The following is a 24,979-nucleotide window of genomic DNA, read 5'->3' as shown; positions in this document are numbered from 1 at the left end:
CACCAAGCTTCTTAAAAGGAGGCCTCTGAGCGTCTTGAAATATGCTTTTCAGCCTTTTGACCCTACGAAGCCTTATTAAAAGGGGCTTCGGAGCCTTTTAAAAAACGGCTCTTGGAAGATTGCTTTGGAATCTTTTTTTCCAGTGATTCTAATCATCACATAAAACTGTATTTGGATTTTTCTTCACTTTTTTACAGACACAATACTTAAAACACTATATTCTAAAGTAATATAATCCAAAGCGAATCTGAGAATTCCTCCAGCGGATTTGTTTTTTCCTCTTTTACGATCGTGAACGTTCCTTCTTCTCCTTGTACTGGGCCAGCAGCGAAACGTTGGCCATCTACTCTACCTTGAAGCGAACTCCGGGAATATCACCGACGGGCGCCGTGGTACGAATGCGGTAATTTTCTTGCCGTTCTTGATGACCTGCAGTCGGACACATTTACGGATGGCGAAGTTCGGCTGCTTGCCTTCGACGCCAACCTTTCCGAGCACGATTCCCTTGGCGTGAAAGGCTCTGGCGAACGAGTTTGACTTCCAGCGGGTGCTCATATAAGCCTTCGTGTAGTCCTTGTCGGCCCATCGCTGGCCACGGCGGTGACGGATGTGCTTCCGAGCGGTACGGATTCCACGTGGTTTACCGATACCGTGTAAAGGCGTCTGAACCGAACGAACACTTGAATAGAAAAAGTCCTCTTGGAAGGAGGCTTACGAGCTACTTAGAAGAAAGCTTGCGATATACATAGAAGGAGCATTTCAAGACTCTTGCAATGAAGCTACTAAACTTCTCGAAGGCTTTCTAATCTTAAGATTCTAGATTGTAGTTCAAAAGCATATTCCTAACTTATTATTTAACATTTTGTCTCAATCAGGTAGATTACATTGAAGATTTCAAAACTTTATTCATAAGACCTTTTTTTGATCTTTTGTTACTATGCTGGTCACTAGACTTTGATTTACTGATCGCCATGCATATTGTGTACAATGCAAAGTAATTTTTTTTTTTGAATTGTGGGGCCAGCAAAGGTACCCCCAGGGGTACATGTACACCAGGTTGATAACCGTTGGTATAGAGAATAAAATCCACAATTTTCCAGAAAACTTTGAGTGCAATATTCTAGTAACAGTGCAGTTAAAACTATCGAAAAGCTGAGGTTTCAAGCTTTGAAATGGTATATGAAAACCCTATAATTGGAGAACAATTGACCTCATAACATACAAATCAAAGCAAAGAATGAATTTTTATCAGCTTACTTCACTTCGCCAGCCCATATCTTTTGCCTAAATACACATATCGCCTAATATTTTCCGACTCTCTTATCTAGGGTGTGTGCTTTCATATGATACATACATTAGACAAATTGGAGATATTTAATTATTCGATTAATGGCCACACTTTTCCCCATAGTGATGTGGTGGGTGGGAACTGTGCTACCATATGCGAGCGAGATAATGGTTCTTTTATTACGAAACATATTGATCTTCGGCTTACTGGACATCGTCGGGCAGGGAAAACATAATGCTAACAATACTTTTACTCATTATGTAATTCTTATACATATAAGTAAAATCATGTCATTTGTAACCATGCATGTATTTAGACCACTTCATGTTTTCAAAAAGTATCAAAAATTCAACCGGTCAGCCCAGAATCACAATTCTCATGCTAAAATAAGTCTCCTGTCAAATTTTCAGCTAATTCGGATAAAATTTTGAGGTGGCTCAAATCGATTTAGTGTTTTTGGGCTATTTTGATGGAAATAAAGTACATATGAGAATGTACAAATGAAAAACACATGAGTGTGAATATTATTTATAATAAAACGATTTGCAGTGCTCTAATGTTTAAAATTTGTATGTGAGCTCTACTCTTGAGAACTAGGTATTTAATAAATTTAGGTCTCTTTATCATGGGAAACGGGAAACGACAACGATGCACGGTAAACGGTTATTAGGACAATTATATTTTGAAGGGTATGACAACATTTCACTCGTTTTTACGCAAACCAAAGTATCGACTTAGAAAGCATTTAAAATTTAGTTTGTTTTCAGGCACATACATCTTAATCATTTTATTTATTTTCAGAGACAAAATCATTTTGGTCTAGAAGACATCTAAAACCAATCGAGACACACGTGCACGCACATGCTCAAAGATATAAAATTGGTTTCAGTTCTACTAAGAAAGTTATTCTTCTAATCCAGGAAATGTTTGATTGGTAAATCAATTTGTTCGTTTGATATGTTTAAAAAAATAAACTTACATTTCGTGACATACGAAAAAAGAAATCCATCAACATGCTATTCCATTACGCTTTGATCCATTCCCGTTTCCAGGCAGGCAATCAAACATTGCATCTATCAAAACCCATAAAACATCCCGTTTAACCCTATTAGTTACGGAACGTCATTATAGCACCATCACAAAACTGTGTCCAAATAAACCAATTCCAATTAGAAACCCCTTTCACGATTCGCAACACGGCGTGGCACACGTGAGCCAATCGTCGTTTTTGAGCACTTGCTTTCGGTCACCGGAAATTGCATGATGGAGCACTCTTTCCAGGTTTGCTGCGGCTGAATGAATCGAACCGAGCGCGAATAGATACCTACCGTCTGCGACGACCGGTACGGCAGCTCCAGAGTTCGGCAGCAGAACCGATTTATTTCCTTCTTATTGTATATTTTTCGAATACCCCGATCCCATATCCTTCAGAATAAGGTTTGTGGAAGCACATGAAAAGAACTAAACGAAATTTCGCCTTTCACTTCAACTGTCGACAGTCGACACGATGGACACCTACATGTTAAACAAACGTCAGGCTATATCCACAATAAATATAATTTTGCCTTGGGAATCAATTTCAGAATGATGTCGTTGCTTTTATCGCTTTTACTATGTGTGTTTGTTGGTTATTTTTCTAGAAGCGCACAATATCAAAAATCAACAATCAATTTCAATGCAGCACAACCTTGTATATTAGTGAAAGTTTGTGGGAAACTGCTGTTTAAAACATTGCTCGTTGTTCCAACTCGGTGTGTTCATTTAGCCATGCCTCTTTGTCGGTTTTGAACTGCAAGCCGGCCGGTTCGGAGAGCAAAGGGTGCATTTATTACCGCCGAGATGAGTCGCAACCGGGAAACTTTTATAACCAATCCTAAGTATATGTAGGTTTGTCGGCGGCAGTTATATGACTTATATGCATAAAACGTCCGCATATGTTGCGGAGAATTCAGTGGGATGCACAATCGCAAGCTCGTCTCTCGTATGCTGTGCAAATGGGCACGGTACAAAATATGGTGTATGTGTACCTTTGCATTTTTTTGTTAATATGCACTATGATGTTGGATGCACGTCATATATTAAGCAATCGGGCGTAGTAACATATTAAACGAAGAGAGAGGTAACAGCGTGGGAAGATTTGGAATTGATAGTATTTAATGGGTACGAATCGTTACATACAGATGTTATGTTAATATACACAGATAGAAAAATTCATTGAAATTTATGCTAAAAATCATACATATAAATAGAACGCGTAATTAGCGTAATTTTACATGAGATGTAGCCTAAAAGACATAATATCTGACGTGAATCGTCAATGTTGCATGCAAGTTTTAAGCAAACTTGTTAGGAAGAGGACCATTTCAGCGTAAATTTCTAAATCTCAAGTGTTACGACATAAACAAGTGCATCATATTACACAAGCTAAATTTGATACATTTTAAAGCTTTATTTTTTTATTTTCCTACCCGTATTTATTAATAATTAAAGTTTCTGCAAAACAAAGGAGCAGGGGGGTCCCGTAGCGTAGTTGGCTACACGTTCGCCTTACAAGCGAATGGTCATGGGTTCGATTCCCAGCCCCTCCACCAAACCCTCGTCAGTCGCCGGATCCGCAGCCCATACGGTGGCGTTGGGGGTACGCGCTTTACCGTCACGGCTGCCTGATGACGACTGACAACTTGTTCTTCTCGGAGGCATTCCTCCAACGTTACCTGGATCAATGGCAACCGAAATAATGCAACGATCATTGGATACACGACATGGACAAACGGACACAATGGACTCACGATGAGATGGACTGGCAACGACAACAATAATGGTAATGGAAATCTGAAAATAGATTCTGTGTGGATTCTGTTGAGCAGAATACCACAGTGGATCTCGGCTCAGTATCGGTTAAGTAACACAGAGAAAAAATAAAACAAAGGAGCAAGAACACTTTTGAATTCAGCAATCCTTCCGAATTTTGTATGATTATATGTTGTAAGGAGGGCTTCCATAGTCATGCGGTAAGATGCCCGGCTACAAAGCAAAACCATGCTGAAGGTGGCTGGGTTCAATTCCCGAACCGGGCTTGGAATTTTCTCAACTTCCCTTGGCATAAAAGTAACATCCTGTTAGCCCCTATGATACTGAGCGTGAGACATGGTTGTATTTTAGAGCTGGAGAGTTAAATTCAATTTAGTCGGACATAAGTCACATTTATTCGATTATGATAAATGTTTTACTCGAATTAGTATAAGATTTGAAGTAAAATGCTGATAAAATGTCATTCCTACTAGTAAAAAACCTAATTCACTATTTTTCTCTCTTTACAGGTAAGTTCCAGAATCATACGAAGAATTTCACAACTGTCACTAATGGTCAAAGCAATCGTTTGTTGAATGTGATCTTTATTATGGTTTAGAAAAACTTGTAAGTATTTACTTTTATCAACTAAATCAAGTGCTACTTTGCCTTATTTTTGCTTAATTTTGATTTTTTCTGCTCCCCTATGATTAAATAAAGAATAATATCAATAACAATGTTACGGATTTTTGTATCATCAATAACTTCCCTTACAAGCATCAGATCAGTTCATAACGGTGAAGCTGCTATTTAATTTTAAATTTGCAGAACGATTTTGTAGAATGTAATTTTGCAACAGTGACTACATATTTCCATAGCAAACTACTAACTTAAATTTCAAATACCGTGTGCACAGTCAAACTAGACCTGTGCGCCGATCAAAATTATCAAAGGCATAAGAAGTTTCACCAGGAATTCCTCCTGAAATTAATTCCAAGAATTCCTTCGTGAGCTCCTCCAGAAATTGCCCCAAAAAGTTTCCATGAAACTCTTTCAGGATTTCCCTTTTAATTCTTCCGGGTATTCCCTGAATAATTTCTCAAGAAATTCTCTAGGAAATTCCTTTAGAAATTCAGCGGAAAACCTGATGAAATTCTTTAAGAAACTTTTCCAGAAATTTATGCAAATCAGTCCAAAAACATTGCGGTTGCCAGAATTGCCTTCAAGAATTCTACCGAAAACTTCCCATTATTCGCTTGAAAACCTCTCCACAGAAATTCCTCCAAGAATTATTCAAAGAAACTCTTCATGTATTCTTCCGGAAATCTCCTAAAAATTCTTCTGAAAGTTCCATCAGAAATGGAAGCAGCAGTTTGATCCTCCCCGTCAAAAATGTAAACGTCAACTGTCCCATAGAACCAAAATTTCCAAAATTGAAAACAAAAAATCGAAAAATGTACTACGTTTCAAGCTTGGTCCAATATTCTCTTGATTTCGATCCAACATCAGGGTGGAAAACATTCCCTAGACATAGTGTATCCATTGTACTTGCCACACTACATACTCATTGGCGAGCATTGAAAAGCTTTCAACTAATAGCTGAGGAAATGTTGATAGAATACTAAGTTCCAGTTGTAATGTACAGTCATTGAAGAAGAAGATCGGGTTGATTCAAGTTTTGTTTTTAATATTTTTAAAAATTTAAATAGTTAAAGGCTTTATTAAATATGGGACCTACGGAACAGTTGACCTCAACTATGTCAAATAATTGACTGAGCTAATAAAAAGAGATAAAAATGTTGACAGAAAAGGTCAATTTCCTTAATACGTTTTTTAAGAAATCTTCTCAGAAATTACTCCAGGCATTCAGCCGAAAATATCCCTAAGAATTCCTGCCCGAAATTCGTTTGAAACACATGAAATAATATCCTGGATCGATTTTTTCAATATTTTAGGCGAAGTCAGTCAGTTTTTTCCTTAGTTGTCTAATGAAACTCATTCAAGCAAACATTCGAAACTCATTCACAAAAAGCCTTTACTTATTGACCGCACAAAGCTCAAGCTCCCTATTTCAAAAGCTACAGCTGTAATCATCTTTTATCACACCAGTCCATAAAATTTTCGGCGAACTACCGAACTACAAACATCGACGAAAAGAAATCGATTAACACTAGAATTCATTCGATCAGAAAATCGTTGTAACCAAATGTTCAAATGGCTACCCGAGCAAAGGTTGAGAGCAAAACGATAACTTGTTTTGATGTTGTGAAATCGCCGAATAAGATTACTTAATTTGCTACCCTTTTGGTCGTTTTAACGGTTAAAATAACAATATAGCAGAAAAATCTTGCTTTGACCTCAAATCGGAAACTATTTCTGAACAAATCGAAAATTAAATTTGATACTAGTTCCGATAACAAAATAAGTTCACAGTTTGATGTCATATCATACAATTTAGAAATCTACAGCATATTGAGATCGAAACATGTAATCATCATGACGATTCATATTTGAAAATGAAATATGATTTCAATTTGATTTCAAAATCAAAATGTGTTTTCTATAGGTTCTCATTATGTTTTCAGACTTTGCTCGGGTATATCTCAGTCATTTTATAACCGACTTTCTCAGTTTTTTTACCAATCTCTTAGCCATCTCTTCAAGTTTCTGGACGTTACAAAATATTGAGTCTAGTGTTGTTCAATTTTTCGCTAGAGCTGTGAAAGCAAAGGATTTAGAAAAATGCAATTTTGGTGATAATATCCTCATACTTGATTACCGAAAAAGATATCTGTTCATTTAGTGATGATAGAAACATTAACAAAACATATGAAACAAATATATGTTATCTTCTGTGAACTTGATAAATTGAATGTAAACTGTAAAGGAAACATGTATGATAATAAACTACGACGATCTAGGATCACCGAATTGTCCTGGAATTTGAATCAAATGGTCTACCGAATCAGAACCTCCATGATGTCGCTAGCTGCAGTATCAACCTCATTATGCCCTCCATTTGTTTTCCATTTGCGTCTGAAATCCAGGTATGTGAGATATTATAGGATAAATTGTCCTGGAGTTTTTATCAAATGGTCTACCAATTCAAACAAGACTTCCATGATTTCCCTAGTCACAGTATCAACCTCATTATGTCCTCCGAATATTTATCTTTCATTTGCGTCTCAAATCCAGGTATGTGGGACGTTGCAGGATCTCCAAATTGTGCTGGAGTTCTTTTCAAATGTTCTGCTCCATGATGTCCCTAGCCGCAGTATCAACCCAATCATCTTCTCCGGGCATTTTACATTTATTTGCGTTTCAATATGTATAGAATATAAGATGTTGTAAGATCTCCAAATTGTCCTGGAGTTCTTATCAAAAGGCCCGAATCAACCACGACTTCGATAATTTCCCCAGCCACGGTATGAATTATGTCATCCGAGTATTTTTCATTCATTTCCATCTTAAATCCAGGCATGAGATGTTCTCCAAATTGTCCTGGAGTTTAAATCAAATGTTCTACCGAATCAACTACGACTTCCATGATGTCCCCAACCGCGGTATCAACCTAATCATGTGCTCGGAGCATTTGTCATTTATTTGAGTCTCAAATCCATTCAAATGAAATATTGTAAGATCTTCAAATTTTCTTGGAGTTGGAACCAAATTGTCTACCGAATCAACCACGACTTCCATAATATGCCTAGTCGTGGTATCAGGATCTTGAACAGAATAAACATGGTTTAGCGGATCATCGCCGATTTCGTAGTTGTGATTAAGCGGACACTTCTTCCGATCAAAACTTATGACGGAACACCTAAACACGCTCGAAGTCACGATTTATCGAGAACAACATATATTTTTATGTCGTCTGCATATAACATGAAGTAGCCTTCAACAACATTGAGGACTACATCGCTTAAGAAGGGCAAAAATAGCAACGGTTCGAAATTGATTCTCTACAGAAAAACATACCCGTTTGTGAACAATTCCGAAACAGAGGAGCCTATTTTAGCAGCTAGTTTTCTATCACACAGATAGGACCTGAACCAACCAAAAAGCCCAGAAAGTGACTCGAGACATCATGGAAGTCGTGGTTGACTCGGTAGACCATTTGGTTTAAACTCCAGGACAATTTGGAGAATATCTTACATCATCTCATATGCATGTGTTTGAAATGCAAATGAAAGACAAATACTTAGAGGACATGCTGATGTTGATACTGTGGCTGGGGATAACATGGAAGCGGTTGATTCGGTAGACTATTTGACTCAAACTCCAGGACATTGGTTGCCTGAATAATCGTAGAGACTCCCAGAACTATCCGAACAAATATCTTGAAAAAAGAGTCCATGAAATTCCCTAAACGAATTCTATAGATTTGATAATCGTGTAATAGATAGAATTTGTGTAGCTTCGCAAGCTATTGAATAATGCCATTTAGATCTTTAGTTCAAATTTTATATTTTCTTTATGTCGTTAGGTTAAGTGTCAACGTTACAAAATATTATTTCGGTCTAAAAATTTATTTTCGATCTGTGGCAGTGCAATACACAAATACGTATGTTGTGTCCGCCAACTTTGTCATTTGTCTTTATGATTTTTTTTTATTTTACCAACGTCTGGCAACGTGGTCGCGCCTGCCAGGGATGCCAGGTGATATTTTCAAATGTCTTCGCATTCTAATTAAAATGTCTTCAAAATTAAAATTCTGATAAAGAAAAAATATTTAAAGCTTTTAAGTGGAATGTCTTGTCATAAGACGTTAGTACTATCCCATTTAATTGCACCACTTAATCGTACATAACGTACATTCATTTTTTAGATCTTTATTTCTAATCAGTTCTTTACTTGTCTATAGAGAAAATAAGGGGCTTGAAACGGAGCTTTCCTCAGCTCTAACCTAGGGACCTTCCAAAAGCAAGGTTTATTGTAGTATGATATCATATTAACATTAAATAGAACAGAATACTTAAAACAACCACAACATAATCCAATAAAATATTGTTCGGTGACAATATTGTTCAAATAAGAGTAAAACGCTGGATAAAGTGTGACAGTGACAGGGTTATCATCTATCCACAACCCAGTTAAATTCTTCTGAATAAAATCCAGCTAGCCTACTTGGTATGTAAACACAAGATCTATTGATCAAGGTATGTTGAGAGGCACTTCTCCGACATTATCGACGTCAGGACATATCGTGGCGCTAACATCGACTCTGACCACTACCTGGTGATGGTTAAACTGCGCCCAAAACTATCCGTCATCAACAATGTTCGGTACCGACGACCGCCGCGGTACGACCTAGAGCGACTGAAGCAACCTGATGTCGCCACTGCATACGCGCAGCATCTCGAGGCAGCGTTGCCGGAAGAGGGTGAGCTCGATGGGGCCCCTCTTGAGGACTGCTGGAATACAGTTAAAGCAGCCATTAACGACGCAGCGGAGAACCACGTCGGGTATATGGGACGAAGTCGACGGAACGATTGGTTCGACGAAGAGTGCAGACAGATTCTGGAGGAGAAGGACGCAGCGCGAGCGGTCGCGCTGCAGCAAGGTACCCGGCAGAACGTGGAACGTTATAGACGGAAGCGGAGACAGCAGACCCGCCTTTTCAGGAGAAGAAACGCCGCCTGGAAGAAGCGGAGTGCGAGGAGATGGAACAGCTGTGCCGTTCTCAAGAAACACGCAAGTTCTATCAGAAGCTCAACGCATCCCGCAAAGGCTTCGTGCCGCGAGCCGAAATATGCAGGGATAAGGATGACGGACGAACGTGTGGTGATCGAAAGGTGGAAGCAGCACTACGAGGAACATTTGAATGGCGCTGAGAGTAGAGTTTCCATTTCCCGGCCATTTTCGTTGTCCCGGGATTCGGGATGAACTTGTTCGTATATCCCGGGAAATCCCGGGATCCCGGGATTTTTCTATATTTCCTTAAAAAACTTATTTTTTTGTTTAAAAACGATTTTGTGCAATGTTCAGGGATAAAGTTCATATTCTAGAAAGACCAGATAATACAGATTTCAAATTGGAACTCAATTCAATTCTTTCGATCCTTTGGAAAAAAACGACTTCAAAAAGCAAAAAATATAGGGTTTCTTACCCCATTCCCGGCCTAACATGCGTACGACTGCATTATTCAATTGATATTTATGACAGGAAGCAACTTTTCCTGAATTTTGTGGGCTGTATAATACTGCATTGGGGTTCACTTCTGCTTAAAAAATAGCTATTCGTGCTAAATATCGTTCAAAAAAGCTTTTATTTGATTTAAATTAACGAGGTGCAGCACTCATTTCAGTCATAGCGATTTCCATTCGGCATATCATAAAACCAGTTCCCGGCCTAAGCAAAATTTCACTCAATCTCTCAACATTTCTCTCTCATTCTCTCTCGGGACGGTAGAAAATGCAACGTAAACAAAAATATGCACGTTCCACGACAACAAGATGCCAGATGGTATCATTCATAATCATTTTTATTTGGTTGAGAAGATATATTTACTCATCCAAATTTTTTCCAAATACTTAAAAACAATATTTTTTTCACCTTTTGAAATCGAGAAAATTATAAATAACATGATAGCGTCAACGTATTAAACAGTTTTCCTATCAACGATGAAGGATCATTTTCATTCTCCTGGCCTTTTGGCAGCACGGTGCGGCTAGAAGTTTTTGGGCCGAGGTGATTTTTTGTTCGGTTTGAGAATACATTTTTAAATGTATTCTAATTATGTTTATATAAGTTCTAGTGATACGTTCTAGTGATTAGATTGAAGTGCGTGTGTGAAGCATCATGGTGTGGTGATTAAAAGCTTGAAGCAATGATTGTAACGAGCACTAGGACGATTTTCAGGTAGGTGTTTATTTGATGATACCGTTTTGTAAAAGTGGAAAGAATCACTCCGGCTCAGTGGTGTGGCATCGGAGAGCGAGATTTTGAAATCTACATTTTTATTTTCTACAATTGGATCAATTAGGAGTAAAACAAGGGATTGAAAGATATTGAATATTGTGAAAAATAAATGTGAGACTTTTTAAAAATTATCAATCATAAACCTGCGGCTTCCAAACAGTATAAATCATTAATTTTCTGTGTAGTGAGCCGGGAACCGGGTCCATAGGCCCAAGTAGTGATTTACCCTACACGTTTTTCTCGGAAGGTAGAGTACCCTTTTGGAATATATGATTGCCGAGTCCGAGAAGAAGGGTTCGCTGGCGTTTGAAGTCGGCTTGACTGTTTGCATTGTTTTGAATATGCATTGGATTTAGACAGTTTCAGAAATTGCATTCAATACAGTACAGTGCAGTACACTGCAGTAGAATCGTACTGAGCCCATAACTTATTGGAGATATGGGAACCCCCTCACAAAGAAATTTTGTGTGAAATTATTATCGGAGTTCGATAATTTAACGTAAGTTAACTCGATAATTTAACGATAATGGGGTTAATAGATTACGCGATTAAAGTTGGTATATAATTTTGACAGAAGCCGAGAATTGGACAAATTGATTGCAGCCTGTTGACCAGAGTTGATTTTGATCGAAGCGATACACCAAAAAAATAGGCAGAGCATCGGGATCGGACCACTTGTACTTGCGCATGTGATGGAAAGTTTGTTGTACGAACGTCGATTGGAAGGACATGAATTGGATTAAGAATTGTTCTGAAGGCAAGAAGCTCAGGAAGACTGACTCAATGTTGGGCGGCGCGAGGAGATTAGCAAGGCGAATAAATATCAGCTAGTGTACACTGTACACTGTACACAATTACATAACTTTTCTGTAGACGGGAGATGGGTAGGAAGCAAGCGCCAAATAGATGTAGCTGTAGATACTTGTCATTTAATCAATAGAGAGCTGTAGCTGCTGGAAAAGTATCAGTCAGTAGCCCTCCATTGATTGGTATAGGTATTCTAATATTTTTTGTGAAGGTATTCTATTAACTCTCTTCGATATTTCCATGTCTGTTCCTCTCTTACTAATTTAATAATAAGATGATATCGATTGTGCATCACAAAGAACCTTGGCTCGTATACATGCCTGAGCCCACTAAATAAACGAACTTGGAAAAAAAATCATGTCTGATGGGAGGTTTTTATGATTTAAGTCGAGTCAAGTACGAGACACTGAAGACGACCTTACTGTTGAGGTCGAAATACGTATCTGTCAAGGTACAATTAAGTGGTGGAATTAAATGAGATTGTACAAACTCGTCTTATGGCAAGTGAAGACATTCCACTAAAAAGCTCAAAATAATTTTCCTAACAAAATAACTTTTGTAAGAAGTAAAATTACACTGTTTGCGAACCGGAAATGAAACAGTATTTTTTGTCCCGGGTATCCCGGGATTTTCGGGATTTCAAAAATAATATCCCGGGAATCGGGAAATCCCGAATTTTCAGAAATCCCGGGATTTTTTGTCCCGGGATGTCCCGGGATGGAAACTCTAGCTGAGAGTACAGGCAGTGAAAGTCAAGGCAGCGGAGGAGATGACTACGTCAGTTCAGTGGACGATGGAAGCCAACCAGCCCCCACCTTGAGGGAAGTTAAGGATGCCATCCAACAGCTAAAGACCAATAAAGCAGCTGGTAAGGATGGTATCGGAGCTGAGCTCATCAAGATGGGCCCGGAAAAGCTAGCCACTTGCCTGCACAAATTGATAGTCAGAATCTGGGAAACTGAACAGCTACTGGAGGAGTGGAAGGAAGGGGTTATATGCCCCATCTACAAGAAAGGCGACAAGCTGGAGTGTGAGAACTTTCGAGCGATCACCATCCTTAATGCCGCCTACAAAGTAATATCCCAGATCATCTTCCGTCGTCTGTCACCATTAGTGAACGAGTTCGTGGGAAGTTATCAAGCCGGCTTCGTTGACGGCCGCTCGACAACGGACCAGATCTTTACTGTACGGCAAATCCTTCAAAAATGCCGTGAATACCAGGTCCCAACGCATCATCTGTTCGTTGATTTCAAGGCGGCATACGACAGTATAGACCGCGTAGAGCTATAGAAAATTATGGACGAGAACAGCTTCCCTGGGAAGCTTACCAGACTGATCAAAGCAACGGTGGATGGTGTGCAAAACTGTGTGAAGATTTCGGGCGAACACTCCAGTTCGTTCGAATCGCGCCGGGGACTAAGACAAGGTGATGGACTTTCGTGCCTGTTGTTCAACATTGCGCTAGAAGGTGTCATGCGGAGAGCCGGGTGTAACAGCCGAGGTACGATTTTCAACAGATCCAGTCAATTTATTTGTTTCGTGGATGACATGGACATTGTCGGCCGAACATTTGCAAAGGTGGCAGAACTGTACACTCGCCTGAAATGTGAAGCAACAAAAGTTGGACTGGTGGTGAATGCGTCAAAGACAAAGTACATGCTTGTGGGCGGAACAGAGCGCGACAGGGCCCGCCTGGGAAGCAGTGTTACGATAGACGGGGATACCTTCGAGGTTGTCGAGGAATTCGTCTACCTCGGATTCTTTGCTAACGGCTGACAACAACGTTAGTCGTGAAATATGGGCCAAACACAATTGATACGTTTGCGTGCGTTTTGACAGTTTTCCCATGGAAAAACTGTCAAAACGCACGCAAACGTACCAATTGTGTTCGGCCCAATACGAAGGCGCATCATCTGTGGAAGTCGGGCCTACTACGGGCTCCAGAAGAAACTGCAGTCAAAAAAGATTCGCCACCGCACCAAATGTGTCATGTACAAGACGCTAATAAGACCGGTAGTCCTCTACGGACATGAAACCTGGACAATGCTCGAGGAGGACTTGCAAGCACTCGGAGTATTCGAGAGACGGGTGCTTTGGACCATCTTTGTCGGTGTGCAAGAAGACGGTGTTTGGCGGCGAAGAATAAACCAGCTAGCTCAACTCTACGGCGAACCCAGTATCCAGAAGGTAGATAAAGCCGGACGGGTACGATGGGCAGGGCATGTTGCAAGAATGCCGGACAGCAACCCTGCAAAGATGGTGTTCGCTTCCGATCCGGCAGGTACGAGACGACGTGGAGCGCAGCGAGCGAGATAGGCAGACCAGGTGCAGAACGACTTGGCGAGCGTGGGGCGTATTCGAGGATGGAGAGATGCGGCCTCGAACCGTGTATTGTGGCGTCAAATTGTTGATTCAGTGTTATCTGTTTAGATGTAGACTAAATAAATGAATGTTGAGAGGCTTCCTAAGTCCTGATTGGTTGCTTTTCTATGGCTGGAACAATGACTGAAGTTTGAGACAAATTATGCGCTGAACTTCGGATGTAAATAACCGCAAAAATAGAAGTGAGACCTATCCTAAAACTTCTTTATTCTTCCCCCTGTGTTTGGTTTACCATTAACATTTACTAGAAAAACGCAAAGCATCTCCGGATAATAGGGAAGATTAGATGGCATCTTGCGATCAAAAGATGCATTCTTCGGAAAATGGAAATCTATAAATCGCCATTGCGAAAGTGTGAGTCAAACCAAAAGATTTATGTGGAAAGGCAAAACGAGCAAGTTAAAGGAGGTTGAAGCCCCCTTCAGCTGACCATAGAGCTGTAGTTTATTTCTGTTCAATCACTGAGAGGGGTGGGTCTGCCCAGGTGGCCCAAGATGGCGATTAATTTGGCTGATATGGCCCTCTGTCTTTGAGAAAAGAGACGAGGGATGATAGGATGGCGATATCATCAGCCAATGCCTCTCGGATACTCGAGGGGATTCTGTAGATGGATCGGGGAATATTGAACTTCGAACACCACCACATTTTGCGACACCCCACATGTTTCGCAAACAGCCCACCGAAGTTATGCAAAAACGGGTGTAGTCGGTGCGAAGAAGGGAGATGATTTGTTAATCGCTGTGGTTGGGCATATCGTTCCAGGGAGCCGTTGATCCTTTAAACCTTCCGTAGCTGCGTGGAATTGGAGGCCACCCATTATTGGCTCTCCCAATCCTGACTGAGGATTCTTTTAATTCAGGTCAAGCGAACTAAAGCGATAAATCACCGGCCTTGGTGACCAACACCAGCCAGATTATCATCTGTAACATTCCCTGGCACCCCACAATATCCCGGGTTCCACGCGAAGGTTGTCGATTGTTGTACATTGACGGGAATGGCCTGAATCCATGGGTGTCTTGGGTGATCGCTTTGAAGCACAGTGATTGCACTGCCGGAGTTTAGTCGCCTTGACGGAGGATGAGCAAGGCCGTGGTTTGGGCCTTAAAAATGCTGCGTTACTTGGGAAGACTATTTGTCACTGTTATCTTACTACCTGTGACTCCTAAGTCAGCCCCTTGCCACGAAACGGAACCGTCGGGGTAGAGATATTCGTGGTTCTTGTAATCCGTGTGTAGCAACTTAGACACCGTACCTACGATAAACCTCCGTACTGTCTCTTGTTTTGAAGCGTCACGCAATGGAGCGGTTTATAATGGCTATAGAGGAGTGCCAGCTCCTCGCTACATGCTAGTGGATTCTGGGGAGACCGACGCCGGCCACCGCGCGCAGGATCCGGTCCCCTTCAATAAGGTTAAGGATCCTGTGATTTCCGGAAATAGAAGCGGCGAAGGCGGTGGTGAAGTGGCAAGATGTCTGCCTTGGCGTAGGCAGACTATGCAGGTGTGAAGGGTTGGAGACCTGACTGTCCATAATGGATTCTCCAATGTGACGCGAATATCACTGATGCTGATCCTGTGGGGATTTGAAAGGATGTTGATTAGGTTGACTCTGGTACGGCAGTTGACTCCGTTAAGGAACAGAAATAAGACAAAAATGTGAGGTCACGGTCGAATACTTTAACAATTTTATAGTAAGGGATGATACAGATACTCATTTCGACCTCAACAGTAAGGCCGTTTTTAGTGTATCGTACTTGAAAAGTAATAGAGATTGTCATCATGTTAATTACATAAAGGTTCCCCCAAACACACGCGATGCGATCACTTGGTGACTGCGATTCTGTCGCCGTTGATAAGGAAGCGTGAATGGAACATAGCCTACAGCGGCCCAACGAAAGAATAGCGGCAGCTATAGTTGTCGCCGTCGCGGTGATAAAATCACTTAGGTCTGGGGGAGCCTTAATTGTCAAAACGGGTGGTTTTCCAATGTCATTTAATTCTTATCCTTGTAACCAAAAGGTGTTTCGTCAGTGACGGGAGCGAAAATCGTTCTCTATAATTTATGACCTCTATTCTCGTAATTGACTCGAAGTATGAGACGGCCTTACTGTTGAAGTTGAAATACGTATCTATGAAGTTGTACATTCAGATTGTTCGAATCCAATCCATTCTCATATCAATTGAGGAGAAAATCCCACGAGAGACAAAATTCCTTGTGAAAATTCAAAGAGAGTTCAAAAGATTTTCTTGTGAGAATTTAAAAATTAATGTTGTAGGAATTCAGAAAAAAAATCCGTTTTAATGTTGGAGAGTGTTCATTCATATCTCCATGAAAAAATATTATGAATTTGTATAGATTTTTCTACTTAAGTTATCTTAAATTTTCTCGAGAAATTGTTCAATAATATCATTGCAAATTCTTCTTATTCTACATGAAATTTTTTTTAATCTTCAATGGAAACTTTTTCAAAATTCTTTGGTAAATTCAGAGTTCTTTAAAATTTATTCTCGAAAAAAAAAAATCCTCAGAAAACTTAGCGAGTCATTCATAATAATGTTACGTGGGATCCCAAAAGAAATTCAAAAGAATTTCTGGTGCAAGCCCAACGGTTGAATATATTCAATCAAAATCCTAATGGAATTTGTCGTTTGAAATAAATTAGATCGGTTATTATTATGGTTATCATGGTTTTTAGAGAGACTACATCGAAAATGCTGCCGCACAGTGGCGGCCCTGCATACAAATCCCGGACAAAACCTAATATGTTGCTCGAATTTTTCACCAAATAGTAATTTTGGATCGCTAAATTCATTTTGAAGCTAGAATTGTCATCTGACATATGCTATGCTACTCAAGTACCCCCGGAAACCCAAACCATAGAATCTTAAACGGTAACAGCGTCCTCATTCTAACATCTAAGAAGTCAATTTCCAGTTTTGGCGCAGATAGGCGCATTTAACCCCCAATGGTGTTTATTCAGCACTTCCACAGTTATTAACCGCGTGGTTTCTAAACCAAGTTACCATTTTTGCATTCGTAAATGCCAACAAAGAAAGAATAAAGAAGGTGGATCACAGTCGAAAATGGTACATGGATTTTTTTACACCGCCATTTTTTACAAATATTCTTATTTTTAACTAGGTTGTTCAGTAAAAATTTACTTTATTTAAAAACATTATTTTTTTAATGAATTTTAGAAATTTGAATTGATAAACTTTTTTCATGGCTTCTCCCGTGTGAAAAATAGAATGTTGTTAAAGTTTCTCAAATTAATTTTTGTCGAAGCTTTTACGGGCCTATTGGCTATTTTCCATTGAACACTGTAAACCACTAGCAAATTTTCTTCTTTTGCAACCGCACTTCAAAAATAACTTCGCACAATCCCTTTTTTTGTCGCACAAAACAGCATTCCATTCCTTTTATTGCACCAAATTGGCACGGTATGTGACGCTAAGTAATGCGATTAAGCAGGTGAGATAAGACGGAGCAGACAATCCAAGCAGCAAGGAAGTTCATAATTAGTCGAATAAAGACTGAAGCACGGCGCCGTATATTAACTTCTTTATTTGGGATTCCGTTGGCTTTGACAAATTATATTAGACAGGTTTTGTTTGAACGAGAAATAAGCTGTTGGAACTTACTTTTAAGCTTACTATAGTTTTGATACGTGAGGATTGATCATGATTAAGAGCAACAAATTCCATCGATGGCCTCCATGCAGGTGTGAGAATTGTGATTAACCAACTTCACACCCAACTCGTGAAGCTGGGCTACGGTGCTGTTCAGATGAGAGCACTCCCAGTTGTTACCATCCAAGTAGAGCGACTGCAATCGTGGGAACGAATTCTGGATTTCACACATGCTTATATAGGATAGGCGGTTACTCGAAAGGAAGAAGTCCTGAAGTACGTTAAACTGCCACCGACTGGCGTCCAGGATGGTAAGTTGGTTATGGTCTAACATTAGCACCGTCAGTCGTGGCAAATGCAGCATATCTCCAAAGGACGTTGTAATCGTTCGGATACGGTTATTGGAGAGCTTCAGGGTGGCCAAGTCTTTCGCTGGGTCCAGTATCGATAAGTCGATTTTCTCCAGATAGTTGTTGCTGAGGTCCAGATCTCGTAATTTGTAGAGGCCTTTCAGAAAGTCGATGCTCTGAAGACGATTATGCTTCATGTTGAGAGATTTCAAGTTGTACATCGCTGTTGGATCAACAATTAGTTCCGAGAGATAATTGTAAGATACATCGAGACTGATAAGGTGTTCCCAGAGGAAGAATGACATCAGTGAAACGTTTTGCATCTCGATGTTCTGAGCATTAGTTAGTTTTTCCGACACTTCTCTCGTAATCATTGTTATGATAGTTGATTCGTCTGGCAGAGGGTGACTCCCAAACGCAATATCAGGATTATCTGGGAAATCCCATTCCGAAACATCGGTATACTCAGTTATAATTATGTTCGTTATTTCACAGACTTTCTGACGAGCAGTTGTGCAGTTGAAATGCATTTGTGATGCAGTCGAAACGGTGAAAACAGTGCATATCCTGTAATGTAACACATTTTTTCTCGAAACCACTAAAAACACACATCACATATCTACTCACCATAGAAAATTACTAAGACTGACCATCCTGGAGACTGTGTGTCCGTTCGATGGCAAAGATGCAACTAGAATGAGGATTCTAAATGCATCCGACTTATCAAATAGATTCACGCCTCGGTGGATCTAATTTGCTAATACAATGAATCAAAGCACGCGACATGCACTTGATTACAATTTACCACGTTGTCACTGCTGTAAGTAACGCGCGGCGCACTTCTGAAGGGAATTTCAATTGGCGTTAATCTGGCCAATTGACCCAGTGTCAGTGAGTATACCAATCACGATTTCTGCACACTTCATCCTCTTGGCCATTGATACACGCTTTAGACACTGATTACTTCCTGTATCTGAAGATCTCAAGAATCAAACGTTTTAATTTCACGCCTCTAGCTGCTGCCTTATATGGAAAGTAGCATAATCACCATCATCGAAGTTATACACACCAATAACTTAGTTGTACACGAGAGGGAAGTGACCGCAGAGTATGATAAATTAGCAGTGGTTCGTTCCTTTTTTGGAATGGGTGTTATCGTATGGTTTAGAGTGCACAAGAGTTGTTATTCGTCGTATGCAAAACCGGTCGGTCGTCGAGAACATTAACGCGCACAAACCGGCAACTTATCAAGTGGTTGTGTGGAGATAGACTGTTTTTGCATGATACCTCTACTTCAATTTGCTTTGGAATTTATAGAACTTACGAGTAATATTGTTTTTTATCTTCTATTCAATCATAATAACATTATTGACATGCACGAGATATTTAATGCTGATAAACCAAACGAAGTAAAAATGTAGAATAAACTCTTGTTACTAAAATGTTGTTTTAAACTAAAATAGTTGAATGCAAATGCAGAACTACACCTCCAACCCAACCAGCGAATGAGTAACCAAATTTCAAGTCCCAATACTTATATTTACACTACAGAAAACACACTTAAGTTCGATTTGACGAGACCTTTTGAATTTATTAAGATGCTCCAAATATGCGTTAAAAATAAACTTCAAATTATCAGAATGAGCCTTATAAGCAGGAAGTCTTGGGTTCAATTCCAGGCTTGTCCATCTCCTACTTTGTATTTCTATCTTAGCTCTTTCTATGTTTTACCAAAACGATTCCTACTGTTATAACCTTCAACGCAATCCCAAAACCTCCCGTGGTACATATAAGAGGTCGTAGAGTTCTCTGCATCTTTCCTAAGTAGCTGCCCAGCTAACCATCCTTTCCCTTCCTCAGCATTCGCAAGGACGTGACCAGGACGGATCTCGACTATTGGAGAGTGCATTGCTTCCATCCAAGAGGTAGTAATTAGTCCCAAATTATGATCTGTGGTAACGGATGAAAGTGATGCTACTCTCGTACAATAGTGTTGGCTTGTACCACCTACAAATTTGTGCGAATTGCTCAATGCTAATGCTAATGCTAATACTAAAAATAAATTTCAAATTATTAGATGTGTTCATCCATGCATAATCTATGAACGATATTGTAAATATATGCAATTGGCATTTTTGTTATTGATGACTGCTACTGCCGAATTCTGAATAGTCCTTGGACGCTAAAAGCTTCCAATTTATCCAACTTAAAAATTACCATTTTCTTCCTAGCCGCACATGGCTGCTCATTAGGCAATGCTAATTCTTGCTGAGAATTTAATCCAACTACATTCATCAAACGTATACTGTTTGAAACACGCTATGCCACACTTCAAACAATTTATTTCTGGAGGTCTTCATAGCTTCTATTCAAATTCTCACGATGTTACAATCAGCCAGTTACAGCTGAATCAGCTGGTTACGATCGGACCCGTTTTCTGAAGAAAGACGATGATGAAAATTGCATCAACTCACGCACAACAGCGCGAATCGGATGGTGGGGCTTCTGTAATGGGAATTGCTTTCGACTGCTTTGTGGCAAAATTGAACAATAACTTGGAAAGATTTTTTTTGGTGACAAGACAGATGGCCTCAAAAATATAATTGTATGTGTCACTATGAATTTGAATCGTCTTGAATTGCATTACTATCGTTTGATTAAGCGCTATTTCTAAAAGTAACGTTTCTAGTAACCTTTTAGGCATATACATGTAAAGCTGACAATTTACTCACTTATAGGGTAGAATTTTCGAAAACTAACAATGTTTGGCACTCTTGATCGCTTTAATTCATTTTTGGGCAATATGAAACACGACTTGAAAAGGTGTAAACAAAGATATCGACCATGTGCATTGTACGGCTGGCTGTTTTGCGCTTTCCTGTTGGATTTGCTAGTGACATAGATTTACTCTGATTCAATCGCAAATTCTCCGCTTTCTATGCAGTGCCTGTTATATATTAGCAGCCTCGTTCATGACTATAAAATTATACGATTACGCCTTTTTGATGCGGATCGTTTCTAAAACCGGGTTAGGCGTGTGTGGTACGACCAGCGCACGATTTAATAGTTCACTATAGACTAGTCCACGATTTAATACGATAGATTTTTTAAACAAACCGAAACTCTCTAGAGATGAACGCTTTAATTAAGCTTAACTCAGTTTAAAACTAGAAAATTTGATAAAAACAAATTTTAACAGCGGTAAGGCCAAAAACTAACAAAAACTGTGAAATAAAAAAATATTTGGATAAATAAACATAAAATTATCATCATTTTAGATTCTAGTTATACGGTTAGCACAGGTGCCAGTCTTTGGAGGGGCGCCGAAATCAAGAATTACGTGATGAGAAACGTAACAATGTTTTGTATCAGATTAGGGGCCAATTATCAACAAACCGACAAGTGTAAAGATCTATGGTAGAGATATTTTTGAGTAATCTGAAGCAAACGAAAATATTTCTACATTTCCACATTAAACTGTCATATAAATTGGTCTGAATTTCGACAACTATTCCGGATTCTCGGAAACTTCTAAAACAAGTACGCCTATTTGAAAAAATGGTACCCATATGCCGGTTTTGCAAATTATCTGCAACTAAATATTTGTATTGTTAAAATTTGTAACTGGGCAATAATTGATGTCCTTAATGAGAAGGTAATGTAGGGAGAATAGTCTATTTTTTTGACGCTATTTTTGTGATTTTTTATAGGTTATAAGCTCATTACGTAAGAATAATCAGTGTTCAAAGCGGATTTTTTTCTAATTTCTCTAAATAATAATCAAATCATGATTGGTATTAGATGATTCTCCTTGCCCCTACGTCAGAGGTGAATTTCAATTACCCAACTCTCATGTCTCATAAAGCGTCTCCAAGCTACAGACAGGTCCATTACAGAGTTGAATTTTTCTTGACCCAAATAGGTCTAATGGCGATTTCGGCACTAACAAACCCACTTTAGAGCTGGATTCTCCTTCCTCCAGCTGTGGATTTCCTCTTGATTTTTCGATTTTTGCAAGTTTAATATTTTTTCCAGAAATTCCTTGAAATTTCAATAGTTTTCTATGAATTTTATGAATATTTGGCAATCCTCCGCTGAATATTGAAGCATTTTTCAGCAAAAGTCCTCGATTTTAATTATTTTGTATGTAAATTACTCCATGTCTAAATTTACTTAGATCTACGGGGCGCCAAATAGAAATTTTGCCAAGGGCACAGAACGCCCACGCTGCGGCTCTGATTCTAACACATGATTTTTTTTATCCTACACTGACCCTAATACCAAAAAGAGCTCACACAGAGAGCCCACTGGTAGTGGACACTTACTAATGAGATTATAAAAAGCGGGGGCTCAATTACATACCAGATAAAACTTAATACTTGATGGGCTACAGCTCCTCGATGAACCTACGCCGAATCGAGTATCCTCCTCCACTGGACTCGATCCTGGGCCAATCGCTTCCAGTCGCCTCGCCCTGAACATTGAGCGCCTTCAGGTCCTCTTCAACTGCAAAAAGCCATCGTGTGCGCGGCCTTCCACGAAGCCTGGTATAACTCGTAATTCATGCGACACCGCCAGATGCCATTCTTCTGTTAACCACCGAGTATTGTCCGCAGCACCTTACGCTCCAATCCTCCAAAAGCCTTTCGATTAGTCTTATGTAACGTCAGCCGTGTCAGTTTTGCCGGAAAACCATGTTCTAGCATAATTTTCTATAATTCATTTAACAGATGATATCAATCAAATCAATAAGATGATGTGTCTGCAAGTTGTACTCCCGAAATTTATCAACGATTTGTCTCAGAGTAAACATTTGACCCGTCGTTGGTCGGTCCTCATAAAAATATGCCTGTTATTCGCCGACGAAGGACTCTCAATCTGTTGAACAAAATAGGGGACATAATTTTGTACGCCGAGTTAAGGAGGGTTATTTCTTGGTATCCAGTCTGCGCCCTTTCTTAAAGAGTGGGTAAATGAGGCCGTCTCCCATATTCTCGACATAGTATGGTGTAGTACTTCATAAAGCTGCTCAATGCCTTCCCCACTAATGGCTTTTCTAACCTCATCTAGTGCAGGCGACTCCACAGCTTGTCCATCGTCGCTAATGTTCGTTCTGTTCACCGATGCACCATCACTTCCACCGTTTAACAAAGTCTCGAAGTGTTGCTTCCACATGGCAGCTACATCGGTCTTATCTGTCAGGAAATTCCCTTCTTGGTTATTGCACATGGCGGGAGGTGGCGTTGTCATTCTCCATGCGCCATTGACAGTCTCATAAAACCTGGCCTGTACAGTGCATAAAAGTCTTCTCCATTATGCTTGGTCCATAGATTCACGTCGTCAACCACGCAGTCTGTAGAGGTTCCGCAAATTTTCTTCCGCAAATCGTCTGGGATATCTATGCGGAGCAGATTGCCAGAAAAATGCGATTCGAGTACAAAGGAATTTCGTTGGAGCGCAGATTGCCTCAATCCAATTTCCCCTGCTGGTGGATGCCAAGAAGGTGTTGAATAAGGTGGTCAGTATGCCCAGTAAGCGTAGATTAGTCGCTACAAGCTTATTAGAAGGGCTACGGCCACAGGCATAAGTTTTTTCCCTGTCAGCGACCGGGCCGCAGCGAGCTATGTCAGAGAAGTGGAGCTGTGGGACATAAAGCCCGCACATGCCAGACCGCAGTGAGGTGACTGATCTGCTATTATTATTTATTCAGACTAAGACCGAAGTGGCCTGTGTGGTATATAAGAGTCTACTCTATTCGACTCGGTCCATAGCTACACGTCGCCAACCACGCAGTCTACGGAGGGTCCGCAAGTCATCTTTCACCTGATCGATCCACCTGCGGCGCATCTTGCCTTCTTGTGCCCGTCGGATCGTTAGCGAGGTCCATTTTCATCGGGTTACTGTCCGACATTCTGGCTACGTGTCCGGCCCACCGCTGTCGTCCTATTTTTGCGATGTGAATGATGGATGGTTGTCCCAGCAGCTCATGCAACTCGTGGTTCATTCGCCTCCTCCACGTACCGTGCGCCATCTGCACCCCGCCGTAGATGGTATGCAGCACTTTCCTTTCGAAAACTCCAAGTGCGCGTTGGTCCTCCACGAGCATCGTCCAGATCTCGTGTTCGTAGAAGACTACCGGTCTAATGAGCGTTTTGTAGATTGGCAGTTTGGTACGGCGGCGAACTCTATTCGATTGGAGAGTCTTGCGGAGTCCAAAGTACGTACGATTTCCAGTCACTATGCGTCTCCGAATTCCTCTGCTGGTATCATTTTCGGCAGTCACCAGTGAGCCCAAGTATACACATTCTTCTACCACCTCGATTTCGTCACCACCGATGCAAACTCGCGGTGGGTGGCTCACATTGTCTTCTCTTGAACATCTTCCTACCATGTACTTCGTCTTCGACGTGTTGATGACTAGTCCGATCCGCTTAGCTGATCAGTCTGTCTGTCTGTCTCAATCTGATGTAGGCTTCCTCCATCTTCTAAAAGTTACGTGCCATAATATCTATGTCGTCGGCGAAGCCAAATAGCTGGACTGACTTATTGAAAATTGAACCACCCGTTTTAATCCCTGCTCTTCGTATTACCCCTTCCAAAGCGATGTTGAATAGCAGACACGAAATACCATCACCTTGCCGTTACCCTCTGTAACCTCACATTCGCCGTCATACCAGTCGTTTCTCTGATCCGGGGGCACCGTGCCAAGTGCAGCTGTTGCGGTGCTACCAATGGCGGATCGAATATCTCTCCAGCCATCTTCAAGAGACGCTGCGCCTAGCTACTCATCCGTTGGGAGTGCCACTTCCAGC

General features: G+C 40.4%; 2 protein-coding genes across 2 annotated transcripts; both read right to left on the bottom strand.

Annotated features, from left to right (window-relative positions):
* Positions 1 to 283: 283 nt before the first annotated feature.
* Positions 284 to 14,029, bottom strand: LOC134222454 (small ribosomal subunit protein uS12). Its single transcript, XM_062701599.1, is given in 3 exon segments — positions 284 to 387; positions 390 to 663; positions 13,973 to 14,029. Coding segments are annotated over 3 exon segments (435 nt in total).
* Positions 14,030 to 17,566: 3,537 nt separating this feature from the next.
* On the bottom strand, positions 17,567 to 24,078 carry LOC134222453 (protein flightless-1-like). Its single transcript, XM_062701597.1, has 4 exons — positions 23,991 to 24,078; positions 23,460 to 23,565; positions 18,795 to 18,872; positions 17,567 to 18,734 (listed from the first exon to the last, which is right to left on the bottom strand). Exons 1-4 carry the CDS (start codon positions 24,076 to 24,078, stop codon positions 17,873 to 17,875), a joined length of 1,134 nt encoding a protein of 377 aa, XP_062557581.1. The 3' UTR covers positions 17,567 to 17,872.
* Positions 24,079 to 24,979: the final 901 nt, after the last annotated feature.

The sequence above is a fragment of the Armigeres subalbatus genome, chromosome 3 (assembly GCF_024139115.2).
Source record: "Armigeres subalbatus isolate Guangzhou_Male chromosome 3, GZ_Asu_2, whole genome shotgun sequence".
Taxonomy (NCBI): Eukaryota; Metazoa; Arthropoda; class Insecta; order Diptera; family Culicidae; genus Armigeres; species Armigeres subalbatus.
The sequence above is the reverse complement of the archived record's forward strand: the minus strand, read 5'-3'. Positions and strand labels throughout refer to the sequence as shown.

Coding starts and splice junctions, on each gene's coding strand:
- LOC134222453 (XM_062701597.1), bottom strand. CDS start 24,078: ATGTCGGACAGTAACCCGATGAAAATGGACCTCGCTAACGATCCGACG. Junction 18,873..23,459: donor GGAGAAGACTTTTATGCACT/GTACAGGCCAGG, acceptor GGATGCATTTAG/AATCCTCATTCTAGTTGCAT. Junction 18,735..18,794: donor AGTCTTAGTAATTTTCTATG/GTGAGTAGATAT, acceptor GTTACATTACAG/GATATGCACTGTTTTCACCG.